The sequence below is a fragment of the Chinchilla lanigera genome, unplaced genomic scaffold (assembly GCF_000276665.1).
Source record: "Chinchilla lanigera isolate Chin_1 unplaced genomic scaffold, ChiLan1.0 scaffold00043, whole genome shotgun sequence".
NCBI lineage: Eukaryota > Metazoa > Chordata > Mammalia > Rodentia > Chinchillidae > Chinchilla > Chinchilla lanigera.
The window spans coordinates 2,388,493-2,405,352 of NW_004955444.1; the positions used below are offsets into that span (position 1 = coordinate 2,388,493).

The following is a 16,860-nucleotide window of genomic DNA, read 5'->3' on the forward strand; positions in this document are numbered from 1 at the left end:
ATATATATGAATAGCTGCAATAACTGTACTGCTGATGTCTGATGGTATATTGAAAGGATCAGTTAACGCTTAAAAATTTTATGTTCTGACCAATTTTTCATGTTTGTATCTGGTAATCTGAGCAACTGAATTAAAGACAACAATATGCAATGGAACTACCACGGTGAATTCCTACCATCTTGTGTAGTGAAACTCTGCATTATCTCTGATGTTTTATCTAATAACTATATTTTTATTCTCTTTCATGGTTTGAACGGTCTTCCATTCTTGCATCTGGTAATCTGAGCAGTGTAGTTGAGGATAGCGATATGTAATATAACAACCGCTGTTACTTCTTATCATTTTGTTTTGAAGCCCTGTATCACTTTTAATGTTCTTGCTTTGTTTCATGTATGTTTGTGATATTGGTATGCTGCTATTCTTTTCTTTCTTTTTTCTCATTTTCTGCTGTCTTTAAAATGAAAAAAAATGGTCTTCCTCCTGCTGCAGCCCTAAGACCAATGAAAATCTATGGCCTGCTCCTATCTCACTGGCCTTTACAGATGAGAGGTTCCCCCATAGCTTTAGCCATTTGGTCTTTAGCTCTCGTCTTTTCTCAGTAGACTCTGGGAATTACTCATTTCTGGAACAAAAGAGAGGAGAAAGTTCTTTCTCCTATTACCAAAAAGTTATCCCATTTCCTATCAGGAATCACTCCTCAAATGACTGACAATACTGAACAACCAATACTATCACCTTCTCATTTCTGTGATCCCAGACAGAGTAGACTCACAGACTAAACGGAAAACGAATGCCTGGAAGACTTAGCACAAAAAACATGTTTACAAAGTTCACGATTTTTCTACTACACCGAGTTTGCCATATAACTAATGAGAGCTTGATGCAAAAGATTCAATCAAAACTGAGGAAGAGATGAGAATGTAAGTTGTATGGCAAACAAAACACTCCTCACACCAAAAACAACAAAAAAATGAAACAACATATTCTTTTCTAAATTCTGAAACCTGCCCACATTATATAGCTTCTGATACTTTTTACTTATCCATGCATGTGTCTACTTTAAAATATTTATTGGATGGTCATTCATGTTCGGATTTTATGCCTAAAGTATAATGATACCTGGAATAGTGGTAGCCAAGATAAAACGCAGCATTACAAAGATTACATTTGACTGCTTTCTTGAACAAAGTAGGACTTGCACCTAATTTTAAAAAGTACTTTATTTAAATTTCAGTCTATAAATCATTGGCAAGAAAGGCTGGGGAAGTAGGAAATCCTAGAATGGAAAAACACAGAGCAAAAGCACTGTGATACAAAAATGTGAAGGTTGTTTGGGAAATCTTAATTCATCCAGGTTTATTGTGGGGTTAGGAGTCTGAGGGGCAGAACAGAGTGGTACTAAGGTGAGAAATACAATCAGGGAGCACATTACGTTTCTCAAGTGGCCCTGACAAGGAATTAGTCCTCTATTCAGTAGACAGTGAGTAGCGACATAAGGACAGTTGGTGATCAGGGAAGTAGCGCGATCCCCACCTGCTTTGTGATGATCAGTAAACGTCTGAAAAGCAGTCATAATGTGTTTCCCTGACGCTAACCCACTTGGCCTGCAGAAGCAAAAGAGGTGATGGGTAGATGTGAGTTATGAGAGAAAGACAGCGTGAGGAAGAACAAAGACAGGAGGGCTTTTTATGAAAATTTTGTACAAGGGGCGTTGGCTCCCACTAGCAATATGACAGCCTTCATAGCTCACTGAGTCACGAGAGACTTAACAGATGTCCACAAAGTTTTTGACACTCATCCTTTCAAGAGGTGGAGTGTAATTTCCTTCCCTTTAAATGTGGGCTTGAATTAACAGTTCACTTCAAAACAAAAGAATGAGAGAGCAAAGACAGTGTGTGCTCTCCAAGACTAGGTCACAAATGGCATGAAAGCTCCTCACTCCCCCATGTGTCACACGCCTGAGGAAAAGACACCGTTTTGTAAGCACCTCGAAGGAGCCTGTGAAGTTTCATAGGTGAGGTCCCCGCCAGTACACGCACGACAGAGGCAGAGGGGGCGTGGACACTCTGTTCCCGGTCAGGTGGCTACAAACAAGGCCAGAATCTGAACTGCATCCTTATGGAAGTTAAAGATCTGAAAGCTCCTGTTCAAGATGCTCCAAATTCCTGGCCTGCAGAAAATTTACAGTAATAAATGTTTATTGTTTTATAGTCTAATCTGCTGCTACCACTGTTGAAATTCTTTGGTCAACATCTAAGGACAGAAATATCTTCTCTGTAGTAGGCTAAGTAATGGCCACTCGGGACACAAATGCTAGTTCCTGGAATGTATAAAGTAAAGGAGTCTGCAGATAGGATGAAGTCAAGGATTCTGATGTGTTATGCTGAAGCGTTCAGGTGGGCCCTAAATACTCTCACGAGTCTGCTCCTAAGAGAGTCGTAGGGAGATTTGGGCCACTTAGATAGCAGTGTGAAGGTGGGAAAGAGCCTCGCCACGTGTCCCTAAGACAAGGACCCGATGGGTGCTGGAGCCACCAGAAGACAGAAGAGACAAATAACGAGCACTTGGTTTTGGATCGTGAAGATTTTGGTGATTTGCTCTAGCAGCCTTGGGAAGTGAATGCATTCACCCATTAGAGGGGCGAGAGCTTACACGTTAGCTGAGTAATAATCTGCTGAACATCCTTTCAGAAAATAAAAAAAGAAAACACTATGTATTGATGCTAACAAAATGACAAAAAAGAAAAGAGCTGGGGATATGTAATGTACATGTGCCAACTCCATACAAGGCGTGTAAACACTGCATATAAACACGCACACACACAAAGGGAGGGAGTCGAGGGATGGGAGGAGGAGGAAGGGAGGGAAATGAAAGGGGACAAAAGAGAAACTGAGATGTGCTATGCACACATACCAACTTCCCACAAGAAGGAAGCTATGCAGACCGGAGCAGAGGCTTGAAACGTACTTCCGCAGCTGCGTCCGGCGCCTGTACCCTTGACGTTCAACGTGAGGATGAGGAATCTGGTCGCTGCTTGTGTTCATTATCTATTACTGCATAAAAATCGCCACAAAAGGTGCTATAAAACAGTATTACTACACACATGCGAAAAAAAAAAAAAAAAAAAAGAAGAAGGACAACAAAACAGAAAAACAAAAGACCCGTGATACAAAAGAAGAGTGTTTGAAAAAAAAAAGAAAAAATATAAAAAAAAAAAAATCAAAAAGAGAAAAAACCCCAAAACTACACAATAAAAAAAAGATAAAACTACAAAAGGAAAAAAAAATAAAAAACTTGGGAAAAAAAGCGTAATGTTTTATGGAAAATACTACAGCTCATTGTCAAAATGGTGTTGGCTTTTCTTTTGTGATTTTTCATTTGCGTAATTAATTTGAAGTAATCTCCACTTATATCAGGATTCCTGTAAGAAACTATTATCATGACATTCATAGAGCAATTCACTTTTTGCTAAATCAAGACAATGGCTACCTAAGGTTCTTTACTATTCTGTGATTTTATCATTCTTACTCATAGGGCTTAACTAAAAAAATCTTAGTCACAGTACCCATGAAGGCCTGTGTTAAATATATTCATAAATTGTACTAAAATCAAGTAGTTAATAATAATTGTGACCTTGATGTAAAACAGATTTCAAAGAGTGTAATAGTATGTTCATATTCTGCAACAAATATTTGGCAAGTGGATAACCTGGTGTATATCATTATGTTTCTGTAGATCTGCCAAAAATAGTTTTGGAGTGTTGGCCTAACTAATAAAGTTTTTAAAATATTCATGTGTTGTGAAATTTAGTGAAATACTTTAAAAACAGTGGAAATTCTTTGTCACATATTCTTATACTGTATTTGGTGTGTTGAAAAAAACTATACAGATCAGCTATACATACGCCTACAATCTTTTTGAAGGATGGCATGACAAAAATTAAATATTCATATTTACCAAAGAAAACTCAATGCATGTTTTGTTGTCCTTGAGATTAAATGCAAGTCAATAGGAAAATTCATTTTTAGGCAAATATTAATTCTGCACTATGTTTTCAGGAATGTGTAGAATGGCAAATTAAAGGTAGTTAAATATTAAGGTAGTAATCTTTTGCACTTGAAATTTTTTGCAGTATGAGTTGGACAGTTGGCACTAACAAATCTATTTCCAGACGCATACTTTTTCAAAGATTAGAGGAATGTAAACGTGCCCAAAGCATGCACTGACCACCTTTCTACCAAACTGCACAGGAAACAGGACTGTGTTGTTCTGTTTCCATATCAGGTTTTGCAGAAACCTTGTTCTTTGATACCTGTCGAACGGGGACATGAAACTTGCATACTTAGTCATCACTTCTGCAGGTAAGACAGACACTGCGTGCTTTAAAGGCAGGACCCATCCAGAGACAATGTCTTAGTCACGCTGCTACCGCGGGGACAGAGCGCCTGAGCCCGACATGTAAAGAGGAGGTTTACCGGCTCCCACTGGGAGAGGCTCAGTTCGTGGCTGGCTCCCAGTCACAAGCAGCACGGAGGGAGGACTGGCAGGGCAAAGCACCCAGCCCGTGGGAACGAGAAGCAGAGACAGAGATAGCAGGCAGCAACAAGAACGTGCCCTGCCAGTCACATCTGCAGCTAGGTCCCAGCTGTGCACACCGCACTCCGCCGTACGCGCATCGGCAGGCCCTGCACCGAAGAGTGCGCCACTCCCATGGTCCGGTCACCTTCGAAAAGCCCCACCTCTCAACACGGAGACTTCCAGGGTCCTCTTCAGATTTAAACCCTAATGCCCATTTGTGCTTCTCATAGTGCATAGGCGTGATGCATAGTTAGAATTGAGAGGGCAGTGAAGATGAGAAGGCCATGACTAAGTACTAGTGTTGTTCTTTATTTCTTATCCTTTGATGGTGTCCTGTTGGCTAAGATTGCTTAAGTCTCTCTAGAAGCTGTATTAGCATAGAACTGCTAGATTGCTGGACAGAGCTGGTTCAATCCTGTGTGTAAAAGCATCTTAATTCTTAGAAAAGTTCTTCCTAATATATCAGCTAAATTTTTGATCCAGGTAAGCCTGACTCTTTATACTATGTTCCTTATAAGTGAGAAAAAAGCATGTATTGAGCCAGGTGTGGTGGCACACACTTGTAATCTCAGCACTTGGAGGCTGAGGCGGGAGGATGGCTATGAGTTCTAGGCCACATGGTGAGTTCCAAGCTACCCTGAACTACATAGCAAGGCCCTGTTTCCAAAAAAAGGGCAGAAAAACCCATGTACTGGTAACAGTCCGCCTTCCCATTTCACACGTATAATGTGCACTATTCAGTCCCACTATTTCCTAGCAAAACTGCACTTCCATCGTACCAGACAAATTGGGTTATTGCACATGCTGAAAAATTAATTTCAACCTTCTCTCTCATTGTCAGGATGTTTTCTCATTCATTCTAATGTAAATTTCCTTCCTTGTTGGAGCAGTGAACAGACCTTGAGTGGGTGAAATAATTCGTTAATTCTGTCTCAGCGTCTTAATTTCAAATTTTATAGCATTTTGTCTGTACAATATATCGTCCAAAACAGGTACTTATATTTCCTTGTAGGAGCCAGAATCTCAGTTAATTCTGGAATTACATTATGAAATCACACGTTCTAAACAAATGAAATATATTAATAGATATAGATGGTATAGATAGATGATATAGATAGATAGATATGGTAGATGGTTAAACCACTTATCCCACCGGTGTCATCACTTTTGGAAGCGGTTCTGTATCTTTAGTTGCGCTGTCTTGGTTGCCGGGATGTCCTGAATCTGTTCAGAACGTTCACCTCTCGCGGTCGGTTTGACTTCGGGGCAGAGCCGGGAACCCAGTGCCAGACCCAGGAAGGTGGATGAGGACACAACATAGTGTTTCTGATGAGCCTGTCTTTCCGCTGGACGGCACTTAGCAACACTGCTTCGCAAATGGCAGGAGTGATGGGCTAAGCGTGTTTGAAGTGGGGGGGAGGCGCATTTTGAGGGAGAAACTATTCACTGTATGTTTCTGTTGGACCTCAGACTTTTTTTAACTGCAGAAAACTCTTTTCATGCCTAGTGAGCTGATTTAGGTAAAAGTTTCTTCACTTTTAAAATTACACCCATAGATACTAGAGAGTATGATTATTTTATGAGTATTATATATTAGGAAAGTCCTCAAGTTTAATAATATTATTTTATATTACTTATTGTAGGACAGAATGCTAGCCATTGACAGCAACTGCTTGAAAAAAGAACCGAACTATTTTAGGAAACATTCATGCGGTGACAAAAAGGTAATGATGATAATTACTTGGAGTTTGTTATTCAGAGCTCATAGAAAGTTCTGTTTTGTGCCTCTGGTAGACAGTTACATTAATTATATCAGTAACCTTCCTTTGTTCTAAAATACACAATTTCTACTGATCTGTTAAATTCTATTTTTGCCCTCTTTTATACTATTTTATAGTTCATCCTTAGTAGATAAGTTTGTTGTTATATCACCTTGCAAATACCAGCACTGCTCCATTTAAAACCACATGTCTATTTCTACAATTGGTTACACAGGAAAAGACTTGCTATAAGTTACTGCTTACACATGTATAACTCGTAGGTATAATTTAGTTGCAGACAATTTGAAAAATATTTTCAGTATTTCCTTAAGTTTAAACCAGTATCATTTCTAGTTGGCGTGCTATTACAGGGTATAAAAACTCCAAAACGTGTTTTATTTCTTTCTAGAGAAATTGTTTTGCTGTTTGACAGTGTTTTTCAAACTCACAAAAGCAAAATTAATTTCATGGCATCTCATATTATAAATTCTTTATTTTTAATTGCTTACTTTAAATACATAAAAGCCTGTATTCTAGGTGATCTGGCCCGTATTTTCTTACTACCTGCTAATCAGCCCTGGCTCTACAGGATCAAGAGTAATACATGTCAGGGAAGCACACATACCTTGCATCACCACTGCTTCCGGAAGCCTCTGCTGTCGTTCTCCTGCTTTACGTTGAATAGACTTTGTAATGTTTTCATCCGTGAGAGATAAGGTCACACAAACAGAACAGAGGAAGAGAGAATGTAAGAGTTAGCTAATCGCCAGAGCAAGCTCCAGGCACGTCACGCCGTTGCCTAGGAGCTGGCTAAACAGTGTCCGTCCTGCGGCTCGTCAGTCACGTGATTAAGAGGAAACCGAGAGCTGGGAAGGAGGCGGGAACTACTTAGCAGGGCAGTTCTGGGGTCGGGGTCCCGAAGAAAACTGTACATTCTTAATGTTTCATTTCAACCGCTGCTCTTCGACCTTGTCCTCCAACAGGAAGCTGCTTTTCTAAACCGTGCTGCTTACAAGTTGGAGCAATTTGTTAAAATGAATATCACTGTGGATTTTGAGCTACACTTATTAACAGTTTCACAGGGCACATTAAAACTGATAAACTGCACCAAGGTAAGCCGGGACTGTTCACAGCTCAGAAATACAAACCAGTGCTGTGCTAGGAGCTGGCATCCTAGCCCTTACTATAGAATGCTGAATTTCGTGACCACTTCAAGGTGAGATAATTTACTGTCAAGAAAGTCTCCACTTGCAGAGTATGTGTTCATACCTTGGCTAAGGGAAACAAGTTTGTGAAAATAAATGAATTTTTCATTGCCATATTTACAAAGAAACTAGGGTGATAAATAGTGGGGGAAATAGTACGTTTTTTATCTGTATAACAACTGTAATCCGTATTATGTCACTATATACATCCTGCTCATAAAACAGAAAAATATATTTAGTAGCTATCTTTATATATTGAACCCAGGTATAAATAGTTCTGTCAGTTTTCCTTGTTTTGCTTTAATAATTTTGGTACATACAGGGAAATTTGTTTTTCCATGAAAGTTATGAATTAAAAACAACTGATCAGTATTTGAAAGACAGCATCTTGATCTTAGGCAATTCTCGCATCTGCAAATTGGAGAAGAATGTAGAATCGCCATTGTAGGACACGGAAAGGATTCAGTGGCATAATTTGCAGTATGTGCTTAGGACTAAAAGGTTTTAATGCTTAAATAATGTTTATTATGCTTGCTACTATTTCCTTCTTCAGGGATTTTACCCGCTGACACACAAAATGTTTCTTAAGGTTCTTAGCATTTTAAAAAAATTTACAGTATGAAAAATAATTGTGTTTTGCTTCACTTGAGTACCGGTAGTGTCCAGCAAAACGTAAAATGGAAAGATTATCTGTGAGCCGTATTGGCGGATGAAACTAGAGTCTGTAATTTGGACAGCTTTCTTTACCATTGCTTTGTCTTCTTGACAGAGGCCAGTCTCCTCTTGGTGTCCTGGATTTTTATTTACAGTTTTGTGCCTTTATGTTAATTTTTGAAAAAATTAGCTATAATTGCTAGTTTTTAAGAAATAAAAACCCAAATGAGTACCACGTGTAGCAGACTATAAAAATTGTGCATTACATGTAATAGTATGTATTCTATTTTACATATTTATATATGGGTTATTAGGAACTATTACAAAATTATACAGCTGTATGGAGCACAGTTGTGCGTTGAAAGGCAAACTGAATTGAATCTGATTAAACTTTTAAAAGGCTCATTAAATAGTGAGACATTGAAAAGTGGGTACATTGATTCCTGAGTGTAATTGGGTTCTTCTTGTACATTTCTAGTACTGTTGTTGTTGTTGGTTGTTGTGGATTAGTAGATAAAGGGGGACATGAATATTCCTTATTGTTCTTAGAGGAGGGTGAGTTTGTATACCCTGAGTCAGGAAACCTGAGGAACTCCCCTGGCGGTAGATAATCTGAAAAGAATGAAACAGATACATGAGCTAGGAGCAACGTAAATGTTCAGAAAGTTTTTGACTAAGAGATTGGGAAGTTGGGAAAGGAGTGATAACGTCTATGTCCCCAGGACTGTAGAGGTAAAAGCAAGACTCTGGGTCTTTTACATTTATATAGTGACAGCTCAGTATTTATGGCCGACTCATTCAGGAATCTCACTGCATGGACCAAGCGCTTGGATGCTCAAGTCCCTTCCGTGCAGAGCCGTAGCGTGTAACCTGCACGTGCCCTCCCACACACTTCAGGTCACCTGCAGTTCACTTACAACACCGAATAGCACGCATAAATGCTGTGTTTGTTTGAATGTATTTTTATGGAATAATGACAAGAAAATGTGTAGACAGAGACAGCACAAGTGAACTTTTCCGCAAATATATTTGATTTGTTGTTAGTCAAATCTGAGGATGTGGGAACTACAGATACGAAAGGGCAACTGGTTCTCTCGGTCAAGCACAGCTACTAAGTAAACTTCAGTCTGTACTTTTTAAAAATGTTATTAAACTCTCACTGCAGAGAGTGTGAAAAAGTTCCTTATTAATATTTCTAAACTGATCTTTGATATTACTTAAAAGAAGTATTTTAGTGTTGCTAAGTATACAGCTAAGAGACCTGAGTTAATGACTAAATTAAAAATAGGACAGATGAACTCAAGGCTTAGCCACTGTTTATTTGACACGTGACACTGGTGCTTATTTATACTTTTTGAGGCTCAGTTTCCTCATCTGTAAAATAAAGTGAAATCAAATTCATAGGATTGTTAAGTAGGTAAAGTGAAGTAATATATGTAAAGTGCCGAGCACAATACTTGACATAGAAAATGCTCAAAGATGGTTGGTACCTAAAGGAAGAAGTACGCAGTTTATGCAGAGCAGATCCCTTACGTATCTTCTCGTGTATGGCCTCTCTTCTTCCATCGTCTACACGTTATACAGTAGCCCTTTTCAGCATTCTCATCAGATGCTAAGAACCAGCTTAGAAGCAAACATTTGTCATACTCTGGTAAAGGTTAGATTTTCGGGGTGGAGTTTAGGGTGTAAGTTCAGTGAGGCATATCCTTATTAATTATCTTTGCCAAAATAATCTGAATATTTTCAGTGTTAATTAGTCTTTCCACTAAAATATATTTTTAAAAATTAAAATTCGATGGAGTAACCTACGGATATCTCAAAATATCTTTTTTGAGATGGGCATCCCACTGTTTGTATGGGCTAGCCTCAAAGCCTGTGCCACCATACCCAGCTTAAAATACATGTTGTGAAAGTTGAAGCAGTATTTTGTGGCCACTGTCGCACTGTAAACATGTTTCCTTAGTCTTAGAACACACATATGTTGATTTTCCTACATGTCAGTTATCATTAGTTACAAATTATAGTTTTTGCAAGTGTCATGAAAGATTTTCCTGTATTATACCAAATATTCAGTGTAACGTTATATGCTTGTGCCTGGCGTGGTGGCACACGCCTGTAATCCCAACACTCAGGAGGCTGAGGCAGGAAGATCGTTGCGAGTTCGAGACCAGCTTGGGCTACAAAGTGAGCTCAAGGCCAGCCTGAGCTGCATAGCAAGACCCTGTCTCAAAAAGACCACAAAGCAAAACAAAACAAAACAAACCCTTCTATGCTTGAAAATAAAGACAGAATATTTTAAAACATATTTAAAAAGTATAAAATTATAACTTTTTAATCTATTTCTCTAGGAAGAAACTGTTTCAAAAGAACCAAAAAAGAATGACAGGTGTTTCCTAAAGACACTGGTACAAAAGATAAAAACGTGTTGGAATAAAATCTTGAGAGGGCGTTAGAGGGCACCTGGAAACGAATGGAATATACAAGCTACGGGTGCATCCTCCAGTAAGCTGTCTGCTTATGCAATTTTTGGGGGTAGAAAGCCTCCTAGAAGTTACTGAAGACAATCCAGGAAGAATAATGAGAACAACTGAGAAATTGACATAGTACTAGAAGACTGAGGTAAACAACAGAAACTGAATATTGCAGTGAACAACTATGCCGTAGGTTTGTGGACACACACGGTCAGTATTGTTTATACTGACTTTGTGAGACAATCCACATAAAGTATCATGTGCAATAAAGCTTGTAAAGCCTGTGTCAGTGTTGCAGAAGGCATCAACTCTGTGAAGTATACAAAGATAAGAAGGATTAAATCAGCATTGTTTTATTATCAGAAGAATTTTTATGGTCCACCGTGCATCAGTGTGCTGCGTCAAGCATGAAAATGGTTTCCATCTACGCTGGAGATGTTTTAGGATTAACACTGATGGAAAAATGTTCGTGAAAACAAGAGAAGTATACACTTTCAAGAAGCAGCAACATAAAGAAGCCAAAAATACTTAGGAGAGATGTTAAGAAATGTATTTAAATATGAATATATAACACAGTGCCTTTAATAAATGGTATAGCAAATATTTTTAAATGAAAACAATGGATCATTTCAGAAGTTAGAAATTCACTTAGTCTAGGAATGCTAAGCCTTAGTACTAAGTTAGTTTTGTCATTTATGTATAGTAAAAGTTGTCTTTGAGTTTTCAATTTGGGAGGTATATTTTTAAGAGAATAATATATGTTAGCTTTTTAATGAATGGATTGTGCATATTTAATTTTGACATTATAACTGTATATAAAAATATTTTCATACAGTATTACTAATGTTTACTTTGAATAACATTTCTCCTTTGTAATAAATGACCTATGAATTAGCACTGTCAGGCTAATTTTATCCCAAGAGAATTTTCAATAGTGCATCACCATCCGACCGCCCATGCTCATTGAATATGTGACCGTTAATACCTTCTTACGAGACTAAGTAGGCACCCAGGATCCCAAAAAGGTATGCGTAGGAACACTGCTTTTTAGTTTAAATGCCAACCTTTTGAAAGAAACCATTGACATATCTTTTTAGACCCTGACTAGAAAGGACTGCACATGGTCTTCATTTACTACACCAAGGAGGCAGATTATAAAGGGAATTAAAAACACTGTTTCTACGAAGCCAAACTCCGGAACAGCTCCCAGCTTGCAGCACACTGGATTCGCACCCTCCTGCCCTTTTGCCGCTTCACTGCCATCTCGTTACGTGCTGACTTGCTGCGTTTGGTGTATAAAAGGTGCTCCAGTGATACCCTCAGCTTTAAAGGCCATACTTCCCTGCCCTTTCACTTTCCCAAACCATATGGAGTTTCGTCCCCAGTGGTGCAGACAGTGACTACAACTGCACAGTCCTTTGAGTAGAACGTACCCACCTGCCCCGTTTACAGGGCTTTGAGTTAGGCATTTTTTTAAATCGCTTTTTACTGCAGAAAAGGGAGTTGACTAAACTCATTAGAAGCAAATGATTCCTCACCAGATAGTCTTTCTTCAGATGGATCTTTCTACAGGGTATGTTTCCACCGTAAGACACAGTCAATGCTGACATTCCTCTGTCCCTATAAACTGGTGCTTTTGGTAAGTCATCAGCTACAGAAACAAGGAGACTTAGGTTTCTAAATTTGTGAAGTTGAAAGCTATGTATAAACTTTTCTTAGTGCTGAAAAAGTTCTAGTTTGTGGCAAAATAAAAGGGGTAATATTTTTAAATGCTGATTAAAAGAATTATTGGATTTTTTCCTTGGATTTTGTCATTTGTTAATAATAGATTTGAATTTTAGAAAACATTCCTATCTTATTCAACTAGCTCAAAAACCAATACTGTTTTTTAAAGGCTTAGAAAAACTATCTACACATTTATGTTTGTATTGCCTTTATTTCCTTTACTTCCAGGAAATTCTGGCATCTAGCAAAATAGAGGAAGGGAGGCCGATTAATAATTTTGGTTATTATATTTTTATTATCTCTAATTCCTCGATTATACAGATATGTCAAAACGAACATTTTCCTTCAAAATACATTAAATCAGTATTTGTAAAGCTTTTCCCATAAAATTCTTATCAATGCACACAGAAAACAAACAAAATAGATGGGGAGATTGTGAGTGGTGAGTCATAACCTTTCTCTTGGGGGTTCACAGTTCACACATTGTCTCCAGACTCACACAGCTTTCGGAAAGCTGAGCAAGGATGCTGTTTATCAGCGGCTTTCCCACGGCAGGGCACAGCCGAGAGGAAGAGGGGTCCAGTTCGGCTCACGTTCTACGGGGTTTAGTCCACCGGCTGCAGGCCCAAAGGAGAAAGCATCTCAGCGCCGGGGTGCAGTGGGGTCAGGTTGCTTAGTTCCTGGTGGTCGGGAAGCAGAAGAGCCACGTTTAGGAAACAAGGTCATGCTTTCACGACCCCTGGTCTGTCCTTGGAAAGGATTAATGAAATGAATACCCGTTAGCCAGTTAAGCGAGAGAGAAGACCACACATGACTAAGACCTGAAGTGGAAGAAGGGACAGCACCGAGACAGCGGCATGAAAGTTCCACCCACACTAAGTGTAATGAAGTGGTGAAAAATTCCACACGCGCAAATTCGAAAGCTTACATGACATAAAGCAACTGCTTAAGAGACATAGTCGGTACAATTTGAGTAAAAATTAATAATATTGCAGAAACAGAATGTAATACCTCCAGGTGGGTTCATTGCTGAGTTCTACCAAACAATCGAGGAAGAACTTCAGCCAAATCTCTACATCTTCCAGAAGATAGAAACAGATGGGTTACTCTCTAACTCTCTTCATAAGGCCAGAAGTGTCCTAAGATGAAAGTCGGACAAAGTTGTTAGGCGAAAACTACAGACTGGCTGTGCTGAGCTCCCCCACAAACCCCCAAGATAGTAGCCACTGAGTCCCACAGCGCCTAAGAGCACTGCGGTCAGCGTCCTCACCGAGGACAGAGTGACCGCGCGTAGTGGGTGGGGTCTTGCTAATTGCTGAGATACTGTCAAAGCACCCTTCTTCCCCCATAAGATGCACTTGGTTTCTTTACAATGGTGCTAATTTCTTCAGCAATGACAGTTTGCTTGACCCTAACTTCACAAGTGGTTTCTTGTGGGTCAAAATTTAAGCTTTTCAACTTTTTACTGCTGATTCCCACTATCAATCTGGGTCAAAAGCCAAGAGCATCCATCTGACAGGCTGAATGTCTGGCTATCTTGAAACTTCCTCCACCGCATTAACTAGAATGCTGCTCTTTATGTCAGTCTCCTGCGAAGTCTCCGGACATGGGCAAAATGTGGACACTCTCTGCCAGAATGCAAGACCCACGGCGCCTACTCCAATTGCCAGTAAGTCCTTACTCCCACTGGAACCTCCCGCGTCTGGCCTTTGTTGTCTGTGTTCCCGATAGCATCTGTCTTCTCAGCTCTGACCAGAAACACCTGTCAGGCTCTGCTTACAGGGTTCTAGGTTTTCTCTGCCCTGTATCTCCAGGTCTTTCCAAACTTCCCACAAGCCGGTTCCAAACCCTGCTGAAGCCCACGGTCAGGCCGGTTACAGCAGTGACCTTACTTCTTCAATAACAGTTTTCTGCATTAGTTTTCTCATCGCCGGACACAATGCCCAACACCCTCAGTATAGAGGCGGCGCGGCTGAAGCTGGCTCACACTTTAAGGGGATTCAGCCCACGGTGGGTCGGCTCCAAGGCAGAAACATCGAGGCAGAAGAATGCGGTGGGGCAGAGCTGCTCAGTTCGCGGTGGCTGGGAAGCGGAGCAGGGGAGCGGTGCAGAGGGGAGGCCGGGGAAGGACACACAGCGGTCCCACAGCCACAGCGCCATGGCCCGCTCCACCCGGCCAGGAATGCGCTTCACTAATCGCGTGGGCATCTGAGAACATCAAACTGACACCTGTCCCAGGAAGCATTTCAAAACTTTTTTGAAAAATGCTACTTCCATATAAAACCTATTGATGTAACAAAAGGCTAGTATAATTAATAAAAGGTTAAAATAATAGGGAAATATTGGTTCATATTAAAGCTCTCAGTTAAAAGTCTTAAAACATTGTCAAGTATACTGAAGGAAATACTCCTCAGGATTAAGACAAGGATCTGATTTTTTAAAACTGATACATAAAGAGCATGCATTTCTGAAGTGCCATATAATGTAATATATGTATCCACTATGTAATGTTCTTAACAGGTAAATACAGCTATTTCCACAAATATTTATCATTTTGGGGGGTGAAAACATTCAAAAGTCTTTTTTGAAATGTAGAATGTTGTTACCTATCTTTGTAATGGTGTGCAAAAGAACACCAGAACTTATTCCTCTTGTAGCTGAGTACCTACTGACCAACCTTTCTCCATCCTGGTAATTCTCAACAACAGGAAACATAAACTAGAAGTGTGTGTTTCCTTAGGTCGTATTTTCACTGATAGCCACTTTATGGACAGTTCAGGCAAACACCTCCGACACTAGCTGCTACACACACTGCAGCGGTGGGGGCGGGGGGATCACTTGAGCCAAGGAGTTTCAGGCTACTTGGAGTAACAAAGAGATGAGACGATTCCGTTGTTTTGTGCTCAGAACCAGAACCATACACCCGCATAAACTTGTTCAAAGTGGATCTGAAATGCAAAGGAAGTGATAAATTTGAATTAGGTGCAGAAAAAGGGGAGAAAAAATATATACCCTAGCGAGTGCAGAATGGACAGATGAATAACAGAATCGTACGGACAGTTCTAATCCATGTGAGATTTGTGCCAAATCTCTCATCATAACTCGGAGGGGTTATTTGTCCTTTGCGGATGAAGTTTTGTTGATATTACCATAAAGAATGAGGAGGTAGAATGAAAGGCAAGCACACTTAGGAACCCTGTGCACTGCTCTACAATTAATGACCTTATCTCCCCAACAAGAGGAAGTGATTGAGGCAGTGGTGAATAGAGCTTCATTTCTAATGACTGACCCTACAGTATACCTAGGATTCTCAGATGTTACCCACAACTATGACAAATGACCATGAGAGACACTGACACAGTCTAGGTTGGAAATGCAAACAGGTCAAGATAGTTTTTCACTATTACGTGTTAATTGGGCAGTGTGGAGCTTCTAATACTCTTCTGTTCTCTACTTAACAAAGTACCTGAGCCAATGGCTGATCCGTTCTTCTACCCCTGAAAATCAGCAAGGACAGGAGTAAGCGGCAATCTTCCTACTGTACAAGGGGAAATGCCGAGCCAGTACTTACGCAGAGGACCGAAAGAACATTCTGCGCTTCACGGAAACACAGCAGAAGCGTTCACACGGCTCAGCCCACGGGCCCCCACACACGCTCCCTCCTACTGCCGTTGCCTTCTCTCTACCGCAAGGCAGTGCCCTGCCTGGTCGTGCTGTGCCCGGCTTCCTCCTAAGCACGGGCACAGCGGGAGTAAGGAGGGAGGGATGCTCAGCCTGTAACCGGCGGCGGTTGGGAAGCTCCCCGTTAGCATCTCCGCAGCCGTGACCACAGAGAAATGCTGCTAAAACAGATCATTTCCTTTTGTCCTGAGTTGTCGCTGTGTGCGCGTAGTCTTTCCTGGTAAGTTATGAACGGCAGGGCAGGGGCCGCGTCACCTTCTTTGTGCTCTGACCGGCAGCGGTTCAGGGAAGGACGGCCCAGGAAGCACTTGTGCACGCTCCCTCTCAGCGGGCGCGGCCGCCTGCTTGCTGGCGCCCTATTTAAGTGGCGGCGCTCTCACGTTTAGATGATACTAATTTAGTCTAGATGGCTGGGGGAAGAGGTTTGTCTTAGAGTATGATCTACTGAACAGACACAGATTTAAAACGAGAAATCAGAGCAGCGTTTCCCGCGTGTGGCAACGCGCCGAGGGTACCTGAGACGCGTGGCTCTGCTGAAAACGTCAGGACGCGGAGCGAGGGCTGGGCACAGCGGAGCGGGGGAAGAGGCGACCGAGCGGCTCGGGGAAAGCCCACCGCAAACGCCGGAATCGCAGGCGGGAGGACACGGCAAGCCGCCGGAAATGAGACACTTGTGGGTCCACCGGTGGGCTGCGGAAGAGCGGCGACTCCAGGGCGGGCTCCGGGCAGCCGCAGCACGCGCCGGCCGCCAGCTGTCCCAGGTCTGCACCCGCGGCCGCGCAGGGT

The 16,860-nt window shown here is 41.0% G+C and overlaps 1 protein-coding gene and 1 long non-coding RNA gene across 4 annotated transcripts in view; one reads left to right on the plus strand and one right to left on the minus strand.

The window, feature by feature from the left end:
* LOC102013017 overlaps positions 1-7,314 on the minus strand; it is a 26,696-nt gene extending 19,382 nt beyond the window's left edge. For all 3 annotated transcript variants that reach the window (XR_001235512.1, XR_001235513.1, XR_001235514.1), the window contains exon 1: positions 6,964-7,314. This is a non-coding gene — a long non-coding RNA (uncharacterized LOC102013017). The remainder of the gene's footprint in view (positions 1-6,963) is intronic.
* Positions 1-12,461, plus strand: part of Il7 (interleukin 7) — a gene marked incomplete at its 5' end in the record, with an annotated part of 35,877 nt that extends 23,416 nt beyond the window's left edge. The window contains 3 exon segments of the mRNA XM_013518182.1: positions 6,222-6,302; positions 7,322-7,450; positions 10,546-12,461. Coding sequence (XP_013373636.1) covers positions 6,222-6,302; positions 7,322-7,450; positions 10,546-10,650 — 315 coding nt within the window.
* Between the last annotated feature and the right edge of the window lie 4,399 nt (positions 12,462-16,860).